General features: G+C 36.1%; 1 protein-coding gene across 4 annotated transcripts in view; it reads left to right on the top strand.

The window, feature by feature from the left end:
* The window catches only part of LOC121951410 (pituitary adenylate cyclase-activating polypeptide type I receptor-like), a 33,678-nt gene extending 11,727 nt beyond the window's left edge, over positions 1–21,951 (top strand). Inside the window, exons 4-15 of one of the 4 annotated variants that reach the window (XM_042497722.1) lie at positions 3,780–3,890; positions 3,995–4,095; positions 4,178–4,290; positions 5,563–5,689; positions 7,760–7,913; positions 9,374–9,434; positions 10,058–10,127; positions 10,288–10,379; positions 12,222–12,305; positions 13,597–13,726; positions 15,742–15,783; positions 17,076–21,951. In XM_042497722.1, coding sequence (XP_042353656.1) covers positions 3,780–3,890; positions 3,995–4,095; positions 4,178–4,290; positions 5,563–5,689; positions 7,760–7,913; positions 9,374–9,434; positions 10,058–10,127; positions 10,288–10,379; positions 12,222–12,305; positions 13,597–13,726; positions 15,742–15,783; positions 17,076–17,300 — 1,310 coding nt within the window. In that variant the 3' untranslated portion in view covers positions 17,301–21,951. The remainder of the gene's footprint in view (positions 1–3,779; positions 3,891–3,994; positions 4,096–4,177; positions 4,291–5,562; positions 5,690–7,759; positions 7,914–9,373; positions 9,435–10,057; positions 10,128–10,287; positions 10,380–12,221; positions 12,306–13,596; positions 13,727–15,741; positions 15,784–17,075) is intronic. The other 3 variants (XM_042497723.1, XM_042497724.1, XM_042497725.1) reach the window with 3 other exon arrangements.
* The last annotated feature ends 675 nt before the right edge of the window (positions 21,952–22,626 follow it).

A 22,626-nucleotide genomic window follows, 5' to 3' on the forward strand; every position in this document is an offset into this window, starting at 1 on the left:
ACATGTTTTTCCGTTCAGACCAGTGTTTATTAAACAATATGAATGAGGAGAAATCGGCTCTCATCCGTATTCTGCTTCTCTTGCACTTACACAGCAAACAATGACAAATCTCATCCAGTTGTCTGATTAGATCAGCTTTAAAGAGAACTAAAAAAAAAACATGCCTGTGTTTGTGTCTATGCATGTGCAGTATGTGTATAGATGCTATACGATGTATCTTTGTAGCCCGGTGAAGATTGAGCTTACTGTGGGATCCTGTGTGAGATAGCCAGTGATGCAGACAGAGTGCTTTATTAAGCCGGTTACCTCTGTAGCTCAGTGCGGCTCATTTGGCTCCGATTTGCCCTTTAAAAGGTAATTGGCTTTGTGTCCGGCTCACCAGACAGAACCAAAACAGATTAGAGAGCCAAGCAGAATATAGAGAAAGGTCTGCAAACACATGCACACACATGCATGTTCAGGAACACACAGATGCACAGCAAGCTCAAAAACACCCTCAAAATGTATGAGAGCGAACACACATACAATCAGATCTGTACCTGACTCTGCGACTCTATTAAACCAGCCGAGCATAAACAGAATGGTTAACCTGGAGAGATGGGGGAATAGAGAGGGAAGGGACGAAGAGGTACTGAAGATAAAGGACAGAAAGAAAGAAAGAAAGAAACAAAGAAAGATGGAGAAATCAAAGGAAAGATGGCAGGACTGAAAAAATACAGGATGTGAGATCTGTAAGTGATGGTGAGTAACATTATGATTGACGCTGATGAATAGAAGACAAAAACAAAACAGAATCAGCGTTGACATGACGCTAACATTAACAGTCACGTATGGGTGGACAGCTGGCAATTGATTTTAACTGCTGAGATCCGTGAAATTTGCAAACTTGTTTATTTCTGCTGTCATTTTCAGCAGTACCTGAAACATTTAAGGATATATAGTTTAACTCTTTAACCTTTATCGACATCACTTTTTCTTTTGCCTTTTAGATGCCTCTAAGTATTGAAACCTTTGAAATTGCAGCAAATTGATTTGATTTCTTTCAAAAACAAAAAAGGCAATCAGCATTTTGGCATGAAATGCTCCGCAAATTGCAAAAAATAAGTGAAAGGTGATGAGAAATGACCTGAAATGTAATGAAGAAAAAGAAAGAAGAAAGAAAAATAGGATAACAAAAACAGGAAATTACTTTTAACCACAAAACAAGTAAAAAAAAAAAAAACTAAAACAAACAAGGAATATATGTATATATATATATATATATATATATATATATATATAATATATGCTGGAGATGATATTCTTCTGGAAGCCGTTTCAGTGTTGAAATTTAATTAGTAAGGAGGTTAAACAGTCTGCTAAACAACTTACAGCATGCTCAGTAATATGGAGACTATCACTGCTGCCAAATACTGCAGCATAAGAGTAACTGCTGATTAACACAAGGGTATTTAGCAAGGATCTTTGCACTCATCCCTTTTTTCAGCTCAATGAAAACAACAAAACTCCCAAATGAACTGCTCTGTGTGTGTGTGTGTTTTGGTTAATCTAGCAGGTTAAACCAATTGAACATAATCTTAAAACTATGTGAAATTTAATTGTTACTCCTCAGGGACACAAACTGCTCAGAGGAGTCATTGTGTGTACACTATGTTGTTTTCAGAGTATTCTTGTTGGTGTTGTGGTAGATCAGCTGCTCCATCAGTGATAGTGACAACAGGTTTGCATCATCAGGTCTAATTGGTATTGAAGATTTGGACACTCCTGATGAAATAGGTAAAACAGTTCAGCAGTAAATGATGTTCTGATAAGGTTGGTGCTCTCATAGATGTTGGTATGTGAGCATAGATTAATGATGTCAGCAGCAACAATTATTTTGCCTTTCTTAAAGCTTTGCATTTGTCTTATATTAGAGCAGGTGGTTCAAGTTAAGATGAGAAGGTAAAAACTGGTTCTTGGTCTCCAGCCCTGAATGCCTTCTGAACAGCTTTGATCCTGCAGTGAGAGCAGCCCAGATTATTATGTCATGGATTCAAATGTGGCAGATTTGTCAGCTAAAAATTATTTATGTGAAATCCAGCATAGTATGACATAATCAAGTTTCAAGATTATTCTACCGGAAATTTCTTGGACCCAGTACTGTTGTTTACTATGAACTTTTATGATTGAAATGTCATCTAGGCCTACAGGCCTAATGGATAAAACCCAACCTGGCTGCTAAGAGTTGCATGTTGAGCAATTTGCATAATTAGCATAATACGCAAAATAATAACCAAAAAACATAAATTGTTATGGTTTTGCTTTTGGTTAACTTAAAAAGCTGTCTAAGAGTCTAAATTGTGATGTTTGAAGTTTATTTATTCGTTTGTGATGTCCAGAAATTCATCTATTACCATGCTGCAGTCATGCATAAAAAAATGGGTAAAAATAAGGAAATAGACATATTTTGGCACTTTTTTCGTTTGTAATTCTATTTATGTCCAATTTCTACCCGACCTGTGTCATGTATCTAAAAAATAGTAATTCAAACCTGGAAACGTCTTGGAATTACAAAAATCCTAAATCCTAGGTTTCAGAAAGTCAGGGAATTTTGTTTTCTGAAATGAATTGTTACAATTAGCTTCCGTGGCTAACCGTCCTTAAAATGTAACAACAGCAAATTCAATTCTTCATTTTCTCCCACGTTTCATCTCTCCCTTTGGTGCATCAACAGTGTACATAGTTAGAAGTATTTGAAGTAAATATGACATCACAAACTACTAGAAACAATAAAAGGTTGCCATTAATTAACTTCATAATTACTATACAGTTGTGTTTGTGTTATATGTTGTGTAATGTCCACAGACTTTTTCCTCCTTTTTCGTATAGCAGAATTTTTTTTCAATTTTGTCTGTGAAAACATGTCCAAACACAGAGGAACACCAGACAGTTTATTTTGATCGTTTTTTAGGTGGCAAAACTGGAAATTAGTCTTCCTCAATATTTGTTGTGTCATGCTTTTAGAAAGATGAAAACAGTGAACAGTTAGATACAAAATAAGATGGGGGCTCAACAGGATGATTTTTAGCCTTGGCAACTATCATGTCTTTCCTAAATTATGTGCAGTTTTAAGGCATTCTTTCAGCTCAAACGGCTTTAGAAATAGTGCATATAGCTGCCGTGATGGGGTAAAAAATCGCCTCAGGGGAACGTGCCCAGGGCTTTGGGCTGAGCCCCAAACGTTTACAACATCTGGCTCCGTCCCAGATCAGTAGCTCCCCCGGCTTTATGGAGCATGATTGTGAGATTCAGCTCATTGTTTAACTGTCTGGACTGCAACTTTGAGGTTCAGTCTTACTGTTCTCATAGTTACTATCTCTTCAGCTGGGGGTGTTATTTCAAACACCCCAACTTTAAAATCCTCTCCATGTCCCCCTCACTTTTACAGTTTGTTGATTTTTATTGAAAAACCTCTGATGAGTGACACTGAAACTTGGTGATTGATAAGTATAAACTCAGGCTACCTAAAATAAAGTGTTAAAATGCGAGAAAAGAGATATTCTTACATCAAGAGAGATAATGAGATTTGAAAGCTGTCTCCATGTTGACAACGTTTGCAATAGTTTTATGCATGTGGGTGTCATGAAAATGCTCAGTATCTTTATTACCTCGCCATTTAATTCAGTCAAATTCATTCAGTACTATTAGTGTGAGAATCATTTCATCACTTTTACCACAAGAGATCGACTGACAGGAACTCCACACTGACCCTGTTGTGTTTGTGTTTGTGTTTCTCTCAGTTTGTCCGTGGATGTGGGATAACCTGACTTGCTGGCAGGCGGCAAGCGTCGGCGAAGTCGTGGTGGTCAACTGTCCGGAGCTATTCAACGACCTCATGGACCCCGAGGACGGTGAGCTGAACGAGGAGATTATGTCTCTCATTTGATCTCATCTGTGTTTAAAAATTAATAACATTCAGTGCAGCTTAGCCTGAGGCGTGTTTTTTTCCTTACAGAGATGGGGAAGGTCAGTCGAAACTGCACCGAGGACGGCTGGTCTGAACCTTACCCACACTACGTGGACGTTTGCTTATTCTATGACAACAGCACCAAACTTGTACGACCTCTTTTACCTCGTCTAAATTTCATATTCCGCTTTTCACAGAAACACTTGACTAACCTGCTGTCTCCAACATCAGACAGATGACTTGGTGCATACGTACTACGCCTCAGTGAAGGCCCTGTACACAGTCGGCTACAGCACGTCGCTGGTGTCTTTGACGACAGCCATGGTCATCCTCTGCAGATTCAGGTGAGCATTGCAAAGTCACGTTTCTCATTAAAGCTTGTTCTCTGAATTTGCTTTAACCATCTGAATCCATAAACTTCAAATCAAATTCAGTCCGAATGGAAGTAAGAGTGAAAAAAACAGTAACAGGGTTACAAAATTCATGAAAATTAGCCTTTTGTTTTTACATATAGGTAGGTTTAATATCAATATTTGGAGGGACACATATGAAGACGGTTTGGGGTCCTACAGGAAATTTAGAGCATCAAGCACAATTTTCTGCATTCTGGTGATTTTCTCAATCAATCAATCTGGATGGGAATGTCCTCATTTTCATCAAAATTAAAATCCTGTGCTAATGTTTGCATTGGTGGGACGAAATGCACATGATCTAAATATTGAGGGGAACATGTCTCCTGTGTGTCTCCAAAAATCTGTGCCTGTGATTTTACAGCACTACGGCAAAAGTCCTCAAAATACTTTACTAGTTTGTAATAATGAATCTGCAATAGGGCTAAAACATTTTTGGTAATCATTTATAATTTTTCAAGCAAACTTGCCAAATATTTTAAGTTCCAGCTTCTAAATTTTAAGGATGTTTTTGTCATGTGATACTATACTATTTATCTTTGGTTTTGAACAAAATAAGTAATTTAAAAGTGTAACTATCAGTATTTTGATGGACTTTGATGGGTTTTCGTAAACCTTTTTTTCACATTTCCTAAATCAGACAATTAATCATTTACTTGAGAAAATAAGGCAACGGACTAATTGAGAATGAAAACAATCAATAAGTTGGTCAGTGCTCTTCTGGCGTTCACCTCTACATATAAAGATGTTTGCTGTGTGCTAAAAACAAACAAACTCTGGACTTTCGCCCTGGAGAGTGCTGTTTGTGTCATGTGTGAAACCAAATGTCAGTTGAGTTATGTACAGCATACTGTGCTGGTGACAGATGTCACATGGTGTTATATTACGTGGTGTTACATAAGAGTCATGGATGGATTACTGAATGGACCTACTGGAAACAGGCCCAAGGGCCTAAAGTGTCAGGGGTCCCTCCAGGGCTTCACTTACAAAACGTCAAATATCAAATTAACACGTACGAACCAGAAGAGACTCAAAATGACCACAAAGAGACACAAAATATTCACAAGAAAACTCAAAGTGACAGCAAAGAGAGACAAATTCACATTATTATTGAATAAAATCCATAAATAAATTTGCTTTGATAAATTTTTAAAAGTGAACACAAGATAAGATATAATAAATTTGATTGCTGTCTCTTTTCTCTAGGAAGCTCCACTGCACCAGAAACTTCATCCACATGAACCTGTTTGTGTCCTTCATCCTGAGAGCCATCTCAGTCTTCATCAAGGATGGTGTGCTGTACGCTGAGGAGGACCACTGCTTCGAACACACGGTCAGTAACAACAACCTCATATACTGTGTGGTCATTCAGAAGCCATAACACACACATTATCTGTGACAAATTACAACCTTATAAGGTTTTCATCCACTGGAAACAAAACAACAGTGAAGGCACGTGTGGTTAATAATGGAAAAGAAGAATTGTCGATTCAGGAGGCTAATTATTTCATTAATTTAAATTTGAAGCAGATAATTGCAAAATGAGGCCTTTATTATTCTAAATGATCTCTAGTCGGATCGCTGCCAGGTTTACAGTCAGTATAAGAAGTTTGCAGAGTATTGGCAGTTGCAAAAATGTTTTCAAGATTAATCGGTTCCAGACAACATAATTAAAGGATTTCATCGAATTGCAGCCACTCATTTTCAAAGGGAAAGCATGCGTGTAAAATGTGATCAAGCCTGTTCTGTTTAAGATACAACGAGAGCTTCACAGACAGAGGAGTTGAAACACTTCTCCTGTTTGATACGCACCTTTGAAGGAACTTCAATCACATGCAAATTTTTACAAAAAGCAAACACGCTATTAGATGACTAATACTCCCTGATTACAAATGCAGAACAAGCTCTTAGCCTTTGTCTGGTAACAACACATTGCTCAATGCTGTTAAGCAGGCATGATAAATAAACCTAATTAGGTACGCTAATGGCTCCAGCAAGGCCGGTGGAAATCTTCTACTAGACACTCATTAACATATCAATGGTTACTTTGGCCTTTTTTACAAACCCGCTGCTTTACCGTTGTCACTATGGTGATCATAGGTCGCCATCGTGGCATCGTGCTGTAATTGGTTGACTCCGCTCAGAATATGCACTCTTTCATTAACGTGATGTCATTAGATAACAGTCCACCTGACATGTTGGTGGGTCTCTACTGCCGGCTGTGAAAACATTTTTAATCCACACATGGTTGCTAAATGCTACATTTTGAGGGTAATTGCAGTGTTGTGCACCGTGTTGCAAAACTGTCACCTAAGCGACAACGATCTCTGTTTACACTGTGATTTACGGGAATTAAGGACGTTTGTCACTCTGACATTTATTGTCTTTAGCTTTTAAAAGAAAGGCTGATGATTTAAACATGGATTTTACTTGTTAAAGCTGCAACAAGATGCTTTTACTGAAGATTAAACAACCACCTACACCTCGGGAACATAGTCAAATAAAAATGTGAAGCTCTGGCAAATATCTGATGATGCCTTGCATCTTTTTAGGTGCTTGAATATGATATTGTGTCACTGGCTTCTAAAGGACTGTACTATCAGAGGAGAAGGCTGTGGTGTGACTTTGTCTCTCTTTTTTTATAACCCTCCCAGGAGCTGCAAATATTTATTTTCTTGAGTCTTCCTGAGTGACTGGGGGAAATGCATGACCCTCCCTCCACCAATAAACTTTTTTTCCCTTTTTTTTTGAATACTCACTCCAAATATATGTATTGGAGTGAAATATATGTGAAATTATGTATTGGAGCAAACAGTTTGGAGGAAGGTATCACCAAAACAAACAGCTAATTTTGTAACAAACTGCTTATACTCCTTACAAATTGCATCACACAAGCTGTGTATGCACTTTCATAGAATGTTGTTACTTCAAATTATTTATTTTAGGCAAAAAAATTTTAATTTGCAGGTAGTCTAAAGTGATTTTGATGATTGATGATGAAGTGTTTGCCATGTGTAATGTGTGCAAAGACTCAGAAATTTGAAAATCCAGCTATGATTTATGTTTTCACAGTTTCTGGTTGGAATAAATTGTGTTATTTAGGCATTTTTTAAAAAAGAAAACATGCTTTTCAAACCCATCAGTGGCATTAGAGATAAAGAGGGTATTTAAAATAAACATAGAATATTACTATGTAAATTTATATACCCCTTTAAGCCCATTGAAAAACACAAGTCCCTCCCTAATACTTTAACCCTTTTCACCACCCACTCCACCTTATAAATAATAAACAGTCCCCAAGTGAGATGATAATAAATTTAGGCTGCCTCAAATACTCTCAGTTGTACAGAAGTGAATTCACTGATAAAATACATTTCCTTCCCTCCATGTTTCCCTTGTGCAGGTGGCGTGTAAAGCAGTGATGATTTTCTTCCATTACTGCGTCATGTCCAACTATTTCTGGCTCTTCATTGAGGGTCTGTATCTCTTCACTCTGCTGGTGGAGACTTTCTTTCCAGAAAGACGCTACTTCTACTGGTACACAATCGTAGGATGGGGTAAGTGTCCAGTCCTGAGTCGTTATCATTAGTGGTGGTATATTTCCTTTTGTACAGTTTTAACTTTAAAAAGTTAATTTGCTTGTACATTTTTTGAGTACTTTTTTCCTAATTGCTTTGAAATGGTGAATACTGTTGTATTTTGAATAACATAGAAACTCTGGATTCTTATCACAATCCTGTCTCCTAGAAATTACGTTAGTATGTTACTACACTGCTTTCTTAATTATGTTGCTGTGGAAAAAATAATCGCTGCCTGGAAAATGCTCAGACATTTCTTTTTGGTGATAAAACACTACATTCATGTACCGTACCGTGTAGCCTACACGGTGAAGGAAAGATGTGATCAGAGAGGGTAGCGAGCATACAGAGTGCAGATCCTTAACACCAAAACTTCAGGTTCATGTTCAGACTCCTGTCTTACATTTACGCAACAAAAGCACTTTGGTTAAAATTAGGAAAAGAAACTGGATATTGTATCGCAAGGTTGCCATTTTGGCTGAAAACAGCTAAAATACATTTTTAGTCAACATTTTGATGATATGTTCAGTATCAACATATTTGCAACTTGACAGATACATAAATGAGCAACATTTTAGAATCAGAATCAGAAATACTTTATTGATTCCTGGGGGGAAATCATGATTCGTTACAGTGGTTCTAAGGTAAGGCATGGAAAAATGAAAAAAACAAAAAAACATAATTTCAAGGAGACAGAGCTACCCTTTATCTATTGGAAGGATATTTAACTATATTATTCAGGGGGCCAAGTTTTCAGAAAGCTAAGGGCCCAGGGGCCGGACATTTCCCTGAATTATTACTGTCGTTATGAATGTACACTCTACACCTCACACACTGGAAAAGTAGCCTAATCATAAACAAGCTGCAACAAGAGCAGCATGCAAAGGAGAGCTTTTGTTATCAATAATGAATGTTGTGATTGGCTGTTCCTGACAGCACAAGACTGCTCTGCTGGTTTGAAGGATTTATTGTGGTAATTTGGTCAGGATTTACATGATTTTTTCTTTTAATTGTTAAGGTTTGAAATTGTATGTTTTTGTTAACTGAAATAATCAGCGGGCCGTTGTTGGCTGCCCGTTTAATGAGCCTGATATATAGCTACAAATTTATCTTGTTTAAACAGTTGTCTGTCTATTTATTTACCAAGATCTTTAAGACTTCAGACAAACTTTCCAATAAATGTTCTTTTAACACCATGATAATCAATACAGCTATAGAGGCAGCACTTGAGACAAACATTTTAGGAAATGCATTGTAAGAGTGATCTTTGATCTGATCTTTACAGAAATGAATGATGTAAATTCAGGCTTAGAGCCACTAAAATTTGAAGCTGTTGCTATGTATTTGCATTTCTCAGTGTGTTCAAACAAATGACTAAGTATTATTATTCTAAATGTACCACATTTTTTCCATTGTATTAATGATTACTGTTATTACAGGAACTCCCACCATCTGCGTCACTGTCTGGGCAGTTCTGAGGCTCCACTTTCACGACACTGGGTAAAACTCCTCTTTCAATATTGGATTTAGTGTCAGAAAAGGAAGGAATGCATGTTGACTGTTGGCCATGTTCATAGTGTATAAAGCACCTAAAAACCTTTTGTATCAGAGCAAAGCAGGTCCGGGCTGAGAATCACACCCAAAAATTTGAAATTTTTGTTTGTCCCATGTTGTAAAACATTAGATTCTAATTTTTTTTTAATGTGAAGTATACTTAACATATAAATATTCTAAAAGCAGAAGAAAGAAATGCACACCATCTGTATTTAGAAATTGTGCCTTTAAAATGAGCCATCAGAACCTTTAAGAGGGTTCAAGTAGATGTTTAACAAGGTGTTAGCTCATTTTTATCTTTTATCATTTCTTATACACAATATATAATGTAATATGTGAGCGAAAGCAAACATCATTTAGAATTATTGGATAGATTTTTCCAAACAGGTAAAATTATCATTTTAGTCCTTTTCCTCTTTAAATCCCCCTCTTCCCTCTGACCCTCCCCTCCACCCTTCTTATTCTGCAAAAAGCCTCATGCCTGACATGTTGTTTGCTGCCATGTATTTCTAAGTGTTGAGAGAGAGTGACAGAGAGCATGTTGAAGGATTATTGTTCTTCTCCTCCAGATGCTGGGATACAAATGAGAACACTGCCCTCTGGTGGGTGATCAAAGGACCAGTTGTGGCCTCTATTATGGTATGACAGATGTATTCATTCAGTTTCTGTCTCTCTCTCTTTTTTTTTCTTTTTCTTTTTAACACATGTGCAGTTTATTCTATAATGACTGGAATATAATTTGTGACATCTCATAAAGATTTATGTTATTTGTGTGTTTATTTGATTGGTTTTCTTTCAGATCAATTTTGTCCTCTTCATTGGAATAATCATCATCCTGGTCCAGAAGCTGCAGTCCCCCGACATCGGAGGGAACGAGTCAAGTATTTACCTGTAAGTTACAATACGGAAGTTTCGCTAATGCCAGTGTGTACGTCGTCAGAGAAAAATCTGTGTGTCATACATTAGAAATTGATGAAGTGAATCAATATGATTTTAAAATTCTCTTTGCCCCAAAACAACCCAGCAGCCCAAAAAGATGTGATTTTCCTTTGCTGAAAGGAAACAGCTGGAAATAGTTTACATATTTCTTATTATCAACAACTCCCATGAGAACACTGAAACCCAACAATTAATTTATCCTACTAACAAACAGAGGCGTGAAATTAATTTAAATGACTTGGACTCGAGTCAGATCGAAGTCACAGAGTCAGAGGAGACATGCAACTGTACAATGACTCAGGACTTCACTTGAACTCAAGACTTTTGACTTGGAAATACCTGATACCTTCCCCCATGTTATATAAAAAGCGTGCCACTAATCAGTTCATTTTATTTCATTTGCTAAATCAACTAACATTAATGCTGTTCATTCTCACTGACGTTGGTGCAAATGTGGTGGATGCAAATGTGTGAGTCAAAAGTTACAGACGAAGAAATAACAACATAGCAAAAAATAAGCAAATAAGCACAATTTTTAAAAAGTATTATAGTAATATAGTTTGAAAATGTAATATATAATTACCTTATTACAGTCAGTGAAGAGCATATTATGACTTGTTTAGGATTCATAACTTGAAGTTTGGGTCCTAGGACTTAAGCCTGATATAATTGAATCATGTCTGCCATAGAGCTCCATAAAGTAATAATATAATACATAACTATTGAAAATAAAAAAAACTCCACTCCAATAAATACTCCACAGAGCATCAAATATGTATTAATCCTCAGCTGAAAATAGTCCCTAGCAAAGTCAAAATTGTCCTCTTTTTTGAGGCTGTGTGACTTAACATCCCTGGTACAACAAGGCTGTAAAGCCGTGTTTGGCACAATGATGTTCTCATTCAGTCAGAAGTGGGGTATTGATGTTTTTTATGTCGTAGAACAAAATGGGAAAGTCTCTTAACCTAGTGTTGACCACAGACCTTATTTCAGACTAACTAAAAACCCAATAAAAAAAAATCTCTGACTTCCAGACCAGGGAAGTGTGAATGCTGAGACACTAACACATTTACAGGTTTAAGGATTCATTCCTGCTGCACTCTTTTGAGAGAGGAACTTACCCATTGTTGTTTTTTTTTTTTCTGGTATTTTCATGGGATTTTGTTGATGATAATAAAAATACAAAATAACAACAGCTTTTTCCTTTAATCGAAAATTATATGACACCCTGGACACAAGATGAAAATGTGCAGTTACTCTGGCCTTTATTACCACTGCATACATAGATATATATACATATATATATATCATCCTTGTCCCTTTAAATACACTATCTAATACTAACTTAACATTTTCATAGAGGAGCCATGCATTTATGAATTTATTGTAGTGCACCCATAATAATCTTATTTTTAAGTTTTTAGCATTAAACCTCCTCTCAGACACTTTTCAGAATATATATTTATTTGTAGTACCTGTTGGCATGAAGCTTGAGCCTCATTATGGAGTCGTACAATAGTCAGACATCACCACAGTTGTGGTCCCACAGGACAGCATCTTTGGAGGCTCGGCAGATAATGTCATTCTCATCTGTTGCTTAGACCTGTGCGTGCGTGACCAAGTGTGTGTGTGTGTGTGTGTGTGTGCGTGACCAAGTGTGTGTGTGTGTGCGTGTGTGTGTGTGTGTGTGTGTGTGTGTGTGTGTGTGTGTGTGTGTGTGTGTGTGTTGTGTGAGTCTGTGTCCCTAAAGACATTGTCTTTGTTGTATTGTTGTGTTGTCTTTGTGCTGTGTAGCAGCTGTGCTCAGAAATGCTTCAGTGAGCCCACACAGGCTGTTCAGCATTCGTGCAGGATGTCAGAATTATCCACCATCACACTGTAAGTGTGTGTGTGCGTGTCTTTGTCCGCTGACACACATGTTTGTGTGTGTCTGCCTCCTGTCGACTGCATGTGTATGTGTCTGTATGTGTTTTACACCAGGGGTTTTTAAAGTTTATTTAATGATCTGAATTCCCAAATGCATTCTCACACACACATACATACACACACACGCAACACAAGCTGTTACACAATATACACTTACAATGTCAGAGTTTTAAGTGTATTGGCTTTATTCTGCTCCTTAAGGACCCCTGGGTGTCACTGAACTGCATTGTGAAAATACTGTTTTCCATATTTGTACCCTACATGATTCCAAGGTGTAATATGTTGTGTGTTTCGATGTATTTCCATTCATTATGCGTATGTCAGACATAATGTTGTACTGCAGCAGAGATATGACCACATTTCAGACAATCTTGAATTTCTCAGTCTCGATCTTCAATGATTTTTAACTAAAAATGGATTAGTACACAAAATCTAACCACAGATTTAAAGGATAAGGATAAGGCTGTGGTTATTCTGTATTCTTATTCCTATTGTCAACAAATCCCATAGAAGGCCAAAACCAACAATGTACAGTATTTACTCAACATGGCTTCCCCCATGTCATCTGCGTGTCTGTTTGTTTTCATTGAAGTTGTAGATATTTAAAAATGGAGTTAATTGTGCATTTTGTGAGAACTATTTTCAGCAGCAAATTAATACATATGTATTTGGTGCAGTGGTGAGTAAATAGTATTGACTCAAAATAAACCACAGTGCCCAGGTTCAGTGTGATTGAGGAACATGTCTCCCAGTGCAACAGTGTGGCTAATTAATGTGTTTTAATCATTTTTGGATAACAATGGAGCTCTATTACAAAGAATAATTCAACATATCAGGCTTTGGCTACAAGGAAAATTGTTTTTGGATCAGTTCATTGTTGGTTTTGGTATTTTCATGGAATTTGTTGGCAATAAGAAAAAAAATATATAGACATCTCCCAAATTCTACTTAAATGTGAACACTAAAAATAATCATAAAATTGTGACTGAGCCTGCACTTTAATCAGCATTTATGTCTTAATTGAGCTTGAAGAGATATTTTCTTTTTTGACCTCACAAAAAATTTAAACCTGTGTGCGAATGATTAGTTTACAACAGAAACTGTTTCATAACATTGCATCAGTAGCTCTGTTCTTGCATCACGTCCAACTGACCACCACCAGTAGTTGTGTTTGACTTTCGCTTCAATCCTATTAAACTCTGTGTGTGTGTGTGTCTGTGTCTGTGTCTGTGTCTGTGTGTAGGCGTCTGGCGCGCTCCACCCTCCTGCTCATCCCTCTGTTTGGTATTCACTACACTGTGTTCGCCTTCTCACCTGAAGATGTCAGCAAGAGGGAGAGACTGGTCTTTGAACTGGGACTGGGATCCTTTCAGGTACACTTTTACAGCTCTAACATCCGGTTTGAAATACCAGATGACGAATGAGAGAACATGATGTCATAATAAATCATCTGACTATACAATATACAAAGACACTCTTTGGGAGAGTGATGTGATATTCAAACCTATAATCACTCACTTTCCACAGCTGTGCAGCAAACTAAACACACCACCAACTAGAAAGGCACTGAGAGAGCGCAGACCTCCAAGGCCAATAGTCCAGTCTTCTATAATGCACAACTCTGCAAGCAAAACCAATATATATGTGAAAATATACTCCCAAAACTTTAAGGATGATCTCAAAATGTGGTTTTGCCTCATCATCTCAGCTGTGCATTTATTATATGTACTTCTAAACTGGAAATATTACATATACATTCATGGAAACACTTAATTAGTATTTGCATATGTTCCAGTACCAAATGCTTAGACTAAAATAACACTGTTGTTACACAAAACTGTATGTTAACAGGGAAATAATTTTTACTTGAGTCAAATTTAAATTTGTGTTAAAAAAACAACTTGTAGCACAAACCAGTATGGTTTAATTACTTTATATAAACACACATGTTGTTACAATTGTACCTGTTCTCTCATGAAACTGTTGTCAAAGAGTGCTTCCTTACAATCTTTTTCTGTATGAAGTTTGAGCAACTACATGTGTAGGTTAGCCCCGCTTATTACGGGTCCATGTAAATGTAGATTTTAATGTGTTGTCATCGTGTTTCCACATTTGGCTATGTTTTTCACTGTTACACTTTACTATCATCCATTAAATGTTTGGATGTATTATATTCACTACGCCAAGGCCAAATGCCCTGTCTTACAATGTTAAAGAAAGTGAAAGATTTTATTTTATGTATCCGCCTTGTGATTTGGATCGCTTGGATTCTTCCTTCGCCTGTGCTACAGCCTTCCACAAAGTTTTATGAAAACTTGGCCAGTTTTTCCGTTTTTTTTTTTTTTGGTTTTTTTTTTCTCAAAACCAAGCTGACAAACACACAAACCAAAAAGAAAACATAACATTCTTGGCGGAGGTAATACAAGTTGGAGGACAGCAGTTGGCATTTGGAGTTTTTCCTGGAAGCGAGTGTGAAACAGTATTAGACAACAAATTCAGTGATAATGATTCAAACTGCTACTACTGTAAAAAGGTATAACAAGACAATAAGAAAACTACATTCATAAAACTATGGACTACATGTGAAATTAAGGATATTGTATCTCATGACAGAACAAAACAAAGGCCAAATGATCAAAGTGAAAAAGTGAAACATTTACTCGCTCCAACCTCTCAAATGTGAGGATATGTTGCTTTTCTCTGTCTTATTCCTTCAAGTTTTTGACTCATGGTTGGAAAAAAATAGCCATTTGAGTCACTTTTGGGAAACTATGATAAGACTTTTTAACTCTTTTCTCATATTTTATTGACAAAATTATTAATTTGTTATTTATTTGCAAATTAAAACACAGTTTCTCTTAAATTGTAGTCCTGAACAATTTGCTTTCATTTTTGATATGCATAAACACCACATAAATCCCAAATCTACAAACATTTATGCAATATCTGCCTAATCAGTCTCATGCCAAAAAATAAAAACATATCAGCATAAGCCATGCAATCCTACAATTTAGCACCCTTTATTTTTGCCAGTTTACTTGAATGAAATAATGCCACTTCTGCAACAAAAGGAAATGATAAACAAATCTTGGACATAGTTTTATAGAAGAAGTCATAGACAGGCAGACATGTCATACAGTTTATTAATGACACATTACAAGTCCTCAATAGTGAAGCTGCAATATTTAAAACACTGTCGGTCAACATCATTTTATTTATCTTTTAACAGAGATGGCTGAGTGTATCTGTCCCCACTGTCAGACTCATATGTCTACAGGCTCTGCTGATTACACTGAAGTCATTTGATGCAGCTATTTTTAAAAACAACAAACGTATTTCAGTCTCGTGCTGTTTTTCTCTAATTTATTGTCATTTTTCTCATCCTCAGGGCTTTGTTGTAGCCGTCCTTTACTGTTTCCTCAATGGAGAGGTAAGCTTTTGTCCCTGTTGATAAACAGTTTCACTTCCTGATGTTTTCATCAACATCTTGTTTTTCTGACATTAATGATACCAGAAATGCTCTTATGTTATTTTTGATACACATGAGCATATTTTAGAATAAACGCCTAAATATATGTAGGAATTATTACCCAAAACTATAACACTTGAATGCAGCCCCTCTATTTAAAGGGAAACACCACCTAAATTAGGAAAACCAGAATGTTTTTTTTTAACCTTGAAAACTTCAATCAATATTTTGAGTCTATGGCATAAGCCTCAAACCTGTGATGTCATCAAGTTTAAATTTTGGATTTTCGTGGACCCACGGGGTGTTTTTTTGTTGTTGTTGTTGTTTTAAAAATACCTAAATTAGCTTTAGTCTGTTGTAATGTTCTCAGTTCTGAAATACACACATATACTCTGAAGATTCACCTGGGTGCTCTTTAACATTTAATCCAAATTCATTGTCTATGGAGCAGATAAATACTTTATACATACTGACATCAAAAATGTGAGTTTCACCGCTGTAGTTTTGGGATTTAAAGGAGAGTTGTTTAAGTTTAGAAATATTTTTAGACTGTCTTACACCATAATAATAACATATCTGAATTTTTAAATTGGATGTAGCTCCCTTTTAATGTGTTCAGTAGTGGAAGAAGTGTTTAGATCCTTCACTTAAGTAAAAGTACTTATACCACCCTGTGAAAATACTCTGTTACAGTAGATACATATATTTAGGAAAATGTACTTCAAATATTAAAAGTAAAGGTTTCTGTGCAGACAAATCTTAAAAAGCATCCCCCAAAATGATTTAAAAATAAATACAGATAAAATGACTTAAATCTTTATCAAAATAGTTGGTGATTCATTTTCTGTGTATTGATTGAGTGATTAAATAACTAATTGTTGCAGCTGCACTTGTGGAAACTGTTTTGTAATTTTAATAATAACAAAACTTAATATTTTATAAGCTCTTCTCTTTTATGTAAAAACCTTAATATCTAAAGCAAATTAAGTTTTTCAGATAAATGTAGTGAAGTAAAAAATACAATATCTTCCTCTGAAATCAAGTGGAAATATAGTATAAAGTGACGTGAAAAGAAAATACTCAAGTAAAGCACAAGTATATCAAATTCATACTTAAGTACAGTGCTTGAGTAAATATACTTTACTACATTCCACCACTGAATCTCTTAAATTGTTACCCAGAAAACTTAAGTGTACTGTACCTTTTCGTGGAGCTGGTGCAGCTTAAAGTACATTAAAAATGACCTTGTGAAGTTTCTCCCTGAAGGTGCAGTCGGAGATCAAGAGGAAATGGCGCAGCTGGACAGTGAACCGGTACTTTGCTGTGGACCTGAAGCAGCAGCGGCACCCTTCGTTGGCGAGCAGTGGAGTGAACGGCGGGACTCAGCTGTCGATCCTCAGCAAGAGCAGCTCCCAGATACGCATGTCCAGCCCGATGGCGGAGAACGCCAACATCAGCCTCCCAACCTGAGCGTCTGATTGGCAGGAATCAACTTAAAGGTGCCGTTCCACTTATGTACACCCAGACCAACCAGAGCAGACCAAAGTGGCCCCTCATACCTCTTACATTTTGTAGTATGGCCTTTGAAAATGAGGTATTTCTGGAAGCATTTACTGGAGATTCATCAGAGGTGCATAGCTGACTTTGATACTTTAGAATTTAATTTTAGTTGACTCAGTGGATAGTGATTTTTCTGATTAATTATGCACTTGATATTTTAACCAACAAATTCCCCTTCGTAGAATACAAAAGAGAAAAATTATTAGAAATTCTCTTCCCACCAATGATTTTATTTCAGATTTATCCCCTTTCATTGTTTTATTTTGAATTAATATTAATGTAGTCAGTGCCAAAAAACAGTACTAGTTGTAAAACAAAAGAAAACAGTAGTTAAACATCAAATGTAGGGGTCATACTTGGCTGTTGGTGTGAAAAGTAAATGTGCTTTCAAAGTGCCATACAGGTTGCCTGACTGAATCTGATCTCAGTCGAAACTTTAAAAACAACCAAACGTTCGCCTTGCTTGTACAAATGCTCATTGTTTAAATGTTTCATCTAAAATTTCGACATTTTTCTACTATCAGCCGTAAGTACAGAGTATGTCAAAAGATATATTGAAAAAAGAAAATAGCTCATGGACTTTGTAAATAGTTACTTTTGATGTCTAGATCAGAGTTTTGTTTTTTTTCTTTTGCATAATGCAGTATTGTAATGACCTTTTCAAACAAAAGGAACTGGAGCCCAAATCTGTAGACTTCATCACATGTCCTAAGAGACCCAGAAGATCCTGCCCACTATATTCTAAACTATTTGTTTGTATTAAGTAAAAACGCACACACACGCACAGTATATACAGAGGAACACAGTGCCAAAACAATTGAGCGCTGTAGGGCAGTGGTTCCCAACCTTGTAGTTTAACTCTGTCTCCTAGAAATGATCTTTATGTGTTACTAAACTGCTGTCTTGATTATGTTGTTGTGGCAGTGCAAAATTCAGGCGATGAAACAATACATTAATGCATCATGTATGCTTCAAAAAGACAAAAAGAGGTGGTTAACGAGGATGGCGAGCACATGATGTGAAGGACCTTGAAGCCAGAGCTTCAGGTTCAGGTCCACACTTCTGTCTTAGGTTCACGAAACAAAAGCACTCTGATTAAAGTGAGTGAAATATTGTGATTTCTTTAAATGGAAATATAATTTTTTTTTATTATTATGCTGTAGAATCATCAGTTGGAGACCCCTTTGTCAACTGAGATTCCTTTAAGGCAAGCAGTCGTCTTTTTTGGTTTGTTTTGGTTTGAGGTTTGTTTGTTTTTTTGTCGGTCAGTGTGGAGTGTACTTCTGGGAGCATTTTTGTCCCCAGATTTTGCTGCAGAGCGAGCACTCCTTGCATTTATCCAGCTCTCCTGTACAGTCAGTGGCCAACACAACAACAGCTTCCCAAAGGAAGAGAGGCTTTGCCCGTTCAGGCTGTAAAATATTTTCTGCTTTTTGCGTAAAGGTGATGAATTTACAGCTCACAGAAAATTAATACTATCTGGCTTTTGTTTGATATCTAGTATCTGCAAAAATGTTGTTGCACATTTCCAGTCCATCATTAGCGTAGTTAACTTGTTTACTATATTATGTGTATGTCACCGTCACCAAATCCCGGTTCAAACTCTCAAAAAGTTTGAGACAAAAAGGAACAAATAGCTGAATATTCATATTAAAAAGCCAAATCTGTCGGGACAAGTGGATACTGTTAACTGTTAACTGTCTGTTAATGAACTTTTCATTGATAGGTTCAGTATCAACATTGTTGAGACTTGCCAGATGTGTTGATCAGCAGTGTTTCCTCATTATGTTATAGAAAACATAATTTGCTTGGCATGATGTTTCCCTAAAAAAAAACCTTGATGATCTGAATTTAAGGAATCAAAAGATGAGTCTTAGAGGTTGAGAAATATCAGCTACAACAAGTTGGAAATGAAAAGCAATGTTTTTCTGCTTAATTAAATTATGTTAATTTTGCAACATTAATTTTAGTATTTTGTCTTGTTAAGTACCAGATACTTTCATGTCTGCAGACTTTGAATGAAAAGCTTTGAGACAGGCTCACTGCTTTAAAACAATGTGTAAATACAAAAAAAAAAGAAAAAAAAGGTTGGGAACCATTGCTGCAGAGGATATCACAGTACCAGAGGGAATACAAAATAGGATTAAAAAAATTAAATCTTTCAATCTCTGAACTGATTTATCCTCACAGCTAGTGTTAATAGTTTCCTTCAGTTGATTTCCCTTTCAGTGTCAGTCATGTTCTTGCAGACTGTGAACATACGTGTGCCATGTAGTGGATGCTTTAAGCTCCTCATAGTGCAATGACTTTATATGTGCAGTTTTTTATCAGCAGGAATCAAACCCTCAACATGCTCTGAAAGAGAACAGGACTCTTTGTCTCTCTCAGCCCTCAGCCCATCGTGCCATATTATATTGCTCTCCATTTTATTTTTTTAATAAAGCATCTTCAACACTCATATTCCAAAGTGCCTAGTCAGTCACGAATAGCTATCACTTTCATTTCCAGTATGATGAACAGATATTTTAGAATCGTAGTAAGAGTAATTTCCTGCACAGAATGTACAGAATGGTGTGTTTTAATAGCATAGTTATGCTTTTTTCATCGTTTTTGCTCATTTATTGGTGAAAATCTTCAAGTAAAAAGAATCCTGCTGGGGTTTTTTTCTTTTTAATCATAATGAGTAATATCTCAACATAACTGCTACTTTATATAGCCTCAAAATAACTCCGGTTTCAATTCGGCGTCAACGTCAAACACATAAACAGCTTCAAAAACGGTCAACGCAAAATGCTTTACTGTGACGGCTCTTGACAATCGCTGAGTGCTGATTTTCTCTTTTTAGTTTGTGCACAGACTAAGCTCACAAACATAAATAAATCATTGAATAAGATGAAATGTGAAAGTGTACAGGAGGATTTATTCACAATATTTACTCAAGATATTTATTTTTTTGTACTGTCATTTGAGTGGATTAAAAGAATGTAGTATCTTAAAACAACAAATTGAACATTGTTGAAAAGAAAAGGATGTATATTTATTTTCCATAAGCCAGTGCCATGTGACTCAATGTACAGTATACATGCTTTCTTGTGTGTAATTTAGTTGTGTGCCTGATGTATGATTTCATTACACTGATTGATATTGACTCTTTTGGTCAAAGTGCCATAAAAGTTGTGCCATAACGGGTGAGATGCGTGGCACAATGTGTCATTTCTAATTTTAAATACAGGATTTTTTTTTTTCTGAAGCTGCATAGGGTATTGTGAGAGATGAAACTGAGATGTAAACTCTAACAAAAAAATTTTAAAAAAAAGAAAAAAATGAAAAAGCATACATACTACTGAAGAGATGCATCTGTTTTATGCAGCTGCTTGGCTGCTTTTTGACAAAACAGTGTGTGACTGTGAGATACTATGAAGGGAATAGCATATTTTTAGAAGGAGGAAAGACAGATAAAACACAAAGTGTGTACGAGGGTGCGATAAAAACCACTCTGCTGCTTACGTGTTCTATCACCAGCCGTCACTCTGAGTCTGAATCAGCTCAGATGGAAACGACCATGTCTCAAAGCTGTTAATGTCTGTGAAAAGAAGAGTAGAAAACTCCTCACTTGACCATGTCTGTGCTGTATATTTGTTTAACCACAAGGTGGCAGCAAAGTGTTTGTTTTTTAATTTGATGGCTATACAGAGAGGGCCATCTTTGACTCATTTGCTTTTTGAGCCTTGTACTTTGAATTTTGGATGGAAAAAAAGAGGCAGTGTGGGGCATTGCAGCACCTAAATGCCACATTCTTAACACTGTTCACATCTACACATTGTGATTTTGTTTCACACAAATCAACAAATAAGCCTGCAAATGAGTATTTTCTTAATGAGGCCTGATGTTTTCTCTCAATCCCAAAATTTCCTTTCTGGTTTCTTTAGTTTAAGAACAAACTGTGAACTATTTAAAAATTCAAAATATTTACTGAGATGTGAGGAAATGTTGAGAATTAGGAGGACCTTTTAATGCTCAGGCTGTGTAACTTTTCAGCCTAGTCGCCAGAAGAAAATGTTGGTATTGTACGCTTCTGCAAACCACAGATATGTTCAATTTTTGTGTTTCATATGTATCATATTAATGTGTGTAATGCTGCGTTCACATGGAATCAAGGAGACAGATCGATAAAATAAGGTGAAATACTGCAGCGTACCTATGAATTTATGGCTCGTTTTGAAGGTGATGTAACCGCTGTTCCTATGTTGCCAAGTTTACATATATTAGTCAACTATAACAATAAATTAAAAGGATGTTTTGCTTCCTTTTCATTTTTACTTTTTTAAAGTTAGCAGCTATAGACTGAAAAGACATAACTTAAACACTGTGCTGCTCAAAGGCTATTGCCAGCAACCTCCGCTAACTTTTAAGGCCGAATGTTTTCTTGCATATGACTCAGTGAATGAGCTGACGTCATGAATCATTCAACACACCTTAAATAACAATTTTATAACTTTGACTACTCCATTTGTTTGTACTGTACCTCTTGCATGACATATATTTTAGTGATGATTGAATCTTAGAGTGCTTCAAACCTTTCATGAATTTCACTTGCATTATGCGAATAGCGAATATTCTATTTCTTCACTTTGAGAAAAAGCACTAAACTCCTGGTGACAACATAAAACTGAAAACTGAAATGTAAAGTAACGTATAGTATATCTGCTATATGTGAAATGTAAAAATGTAATATTTGAAATGTACAAATTTATCATTTGAAATGTATAGATTTAATAAATGAAATGTACAATCTTAACATGTGAAACCTACAAATTTTAACAAATGAAACGCACAGATTTAACATATGAAACCTACGAATTTAACAAATAAAATGAAAACATTTAACGTACGAAAAATACAAATTTACTAAATGCATACATTTATCATATGAAATGTACAAATTTATCATATCATATTATAAAATGCACAATTTAACACATGAAACCTACAGATTATGTTTGTAGAAACATACAATGCCAACATTTATTCTAGCGCTCATGTTCAATTTTTAGCTCAGTTTTGGCTTCAGCTGTCCACACACCTCTTCTTACAGTGGAACACTAATCCTTGTATACGCATGTCAAAGACAGGCCCTTGGCATGTTTCTGAAAGCAATAGTCTGACATTTTCAGAAATATGGTCACTCACTTTCTTGCAGCGAGTTAGATGTCAGAAAAAACTGCAAGTGTCAATACTTTCATC

This window comes from Plectropomus leopardus, chromosome 12 (genome assembly GCF_008729295.1).
Source record: "Plectropomus leopardus isolate mb chromosome 12, YSFRI_Pleo_2.0, whole genome shotgun sequence".
Lineage (NCBI taxonomy): Eukaryota > Metazoa > Chordata > Actinopteri > Perciformes > Serranidae > Plectropomus > Plectropomus leopardus.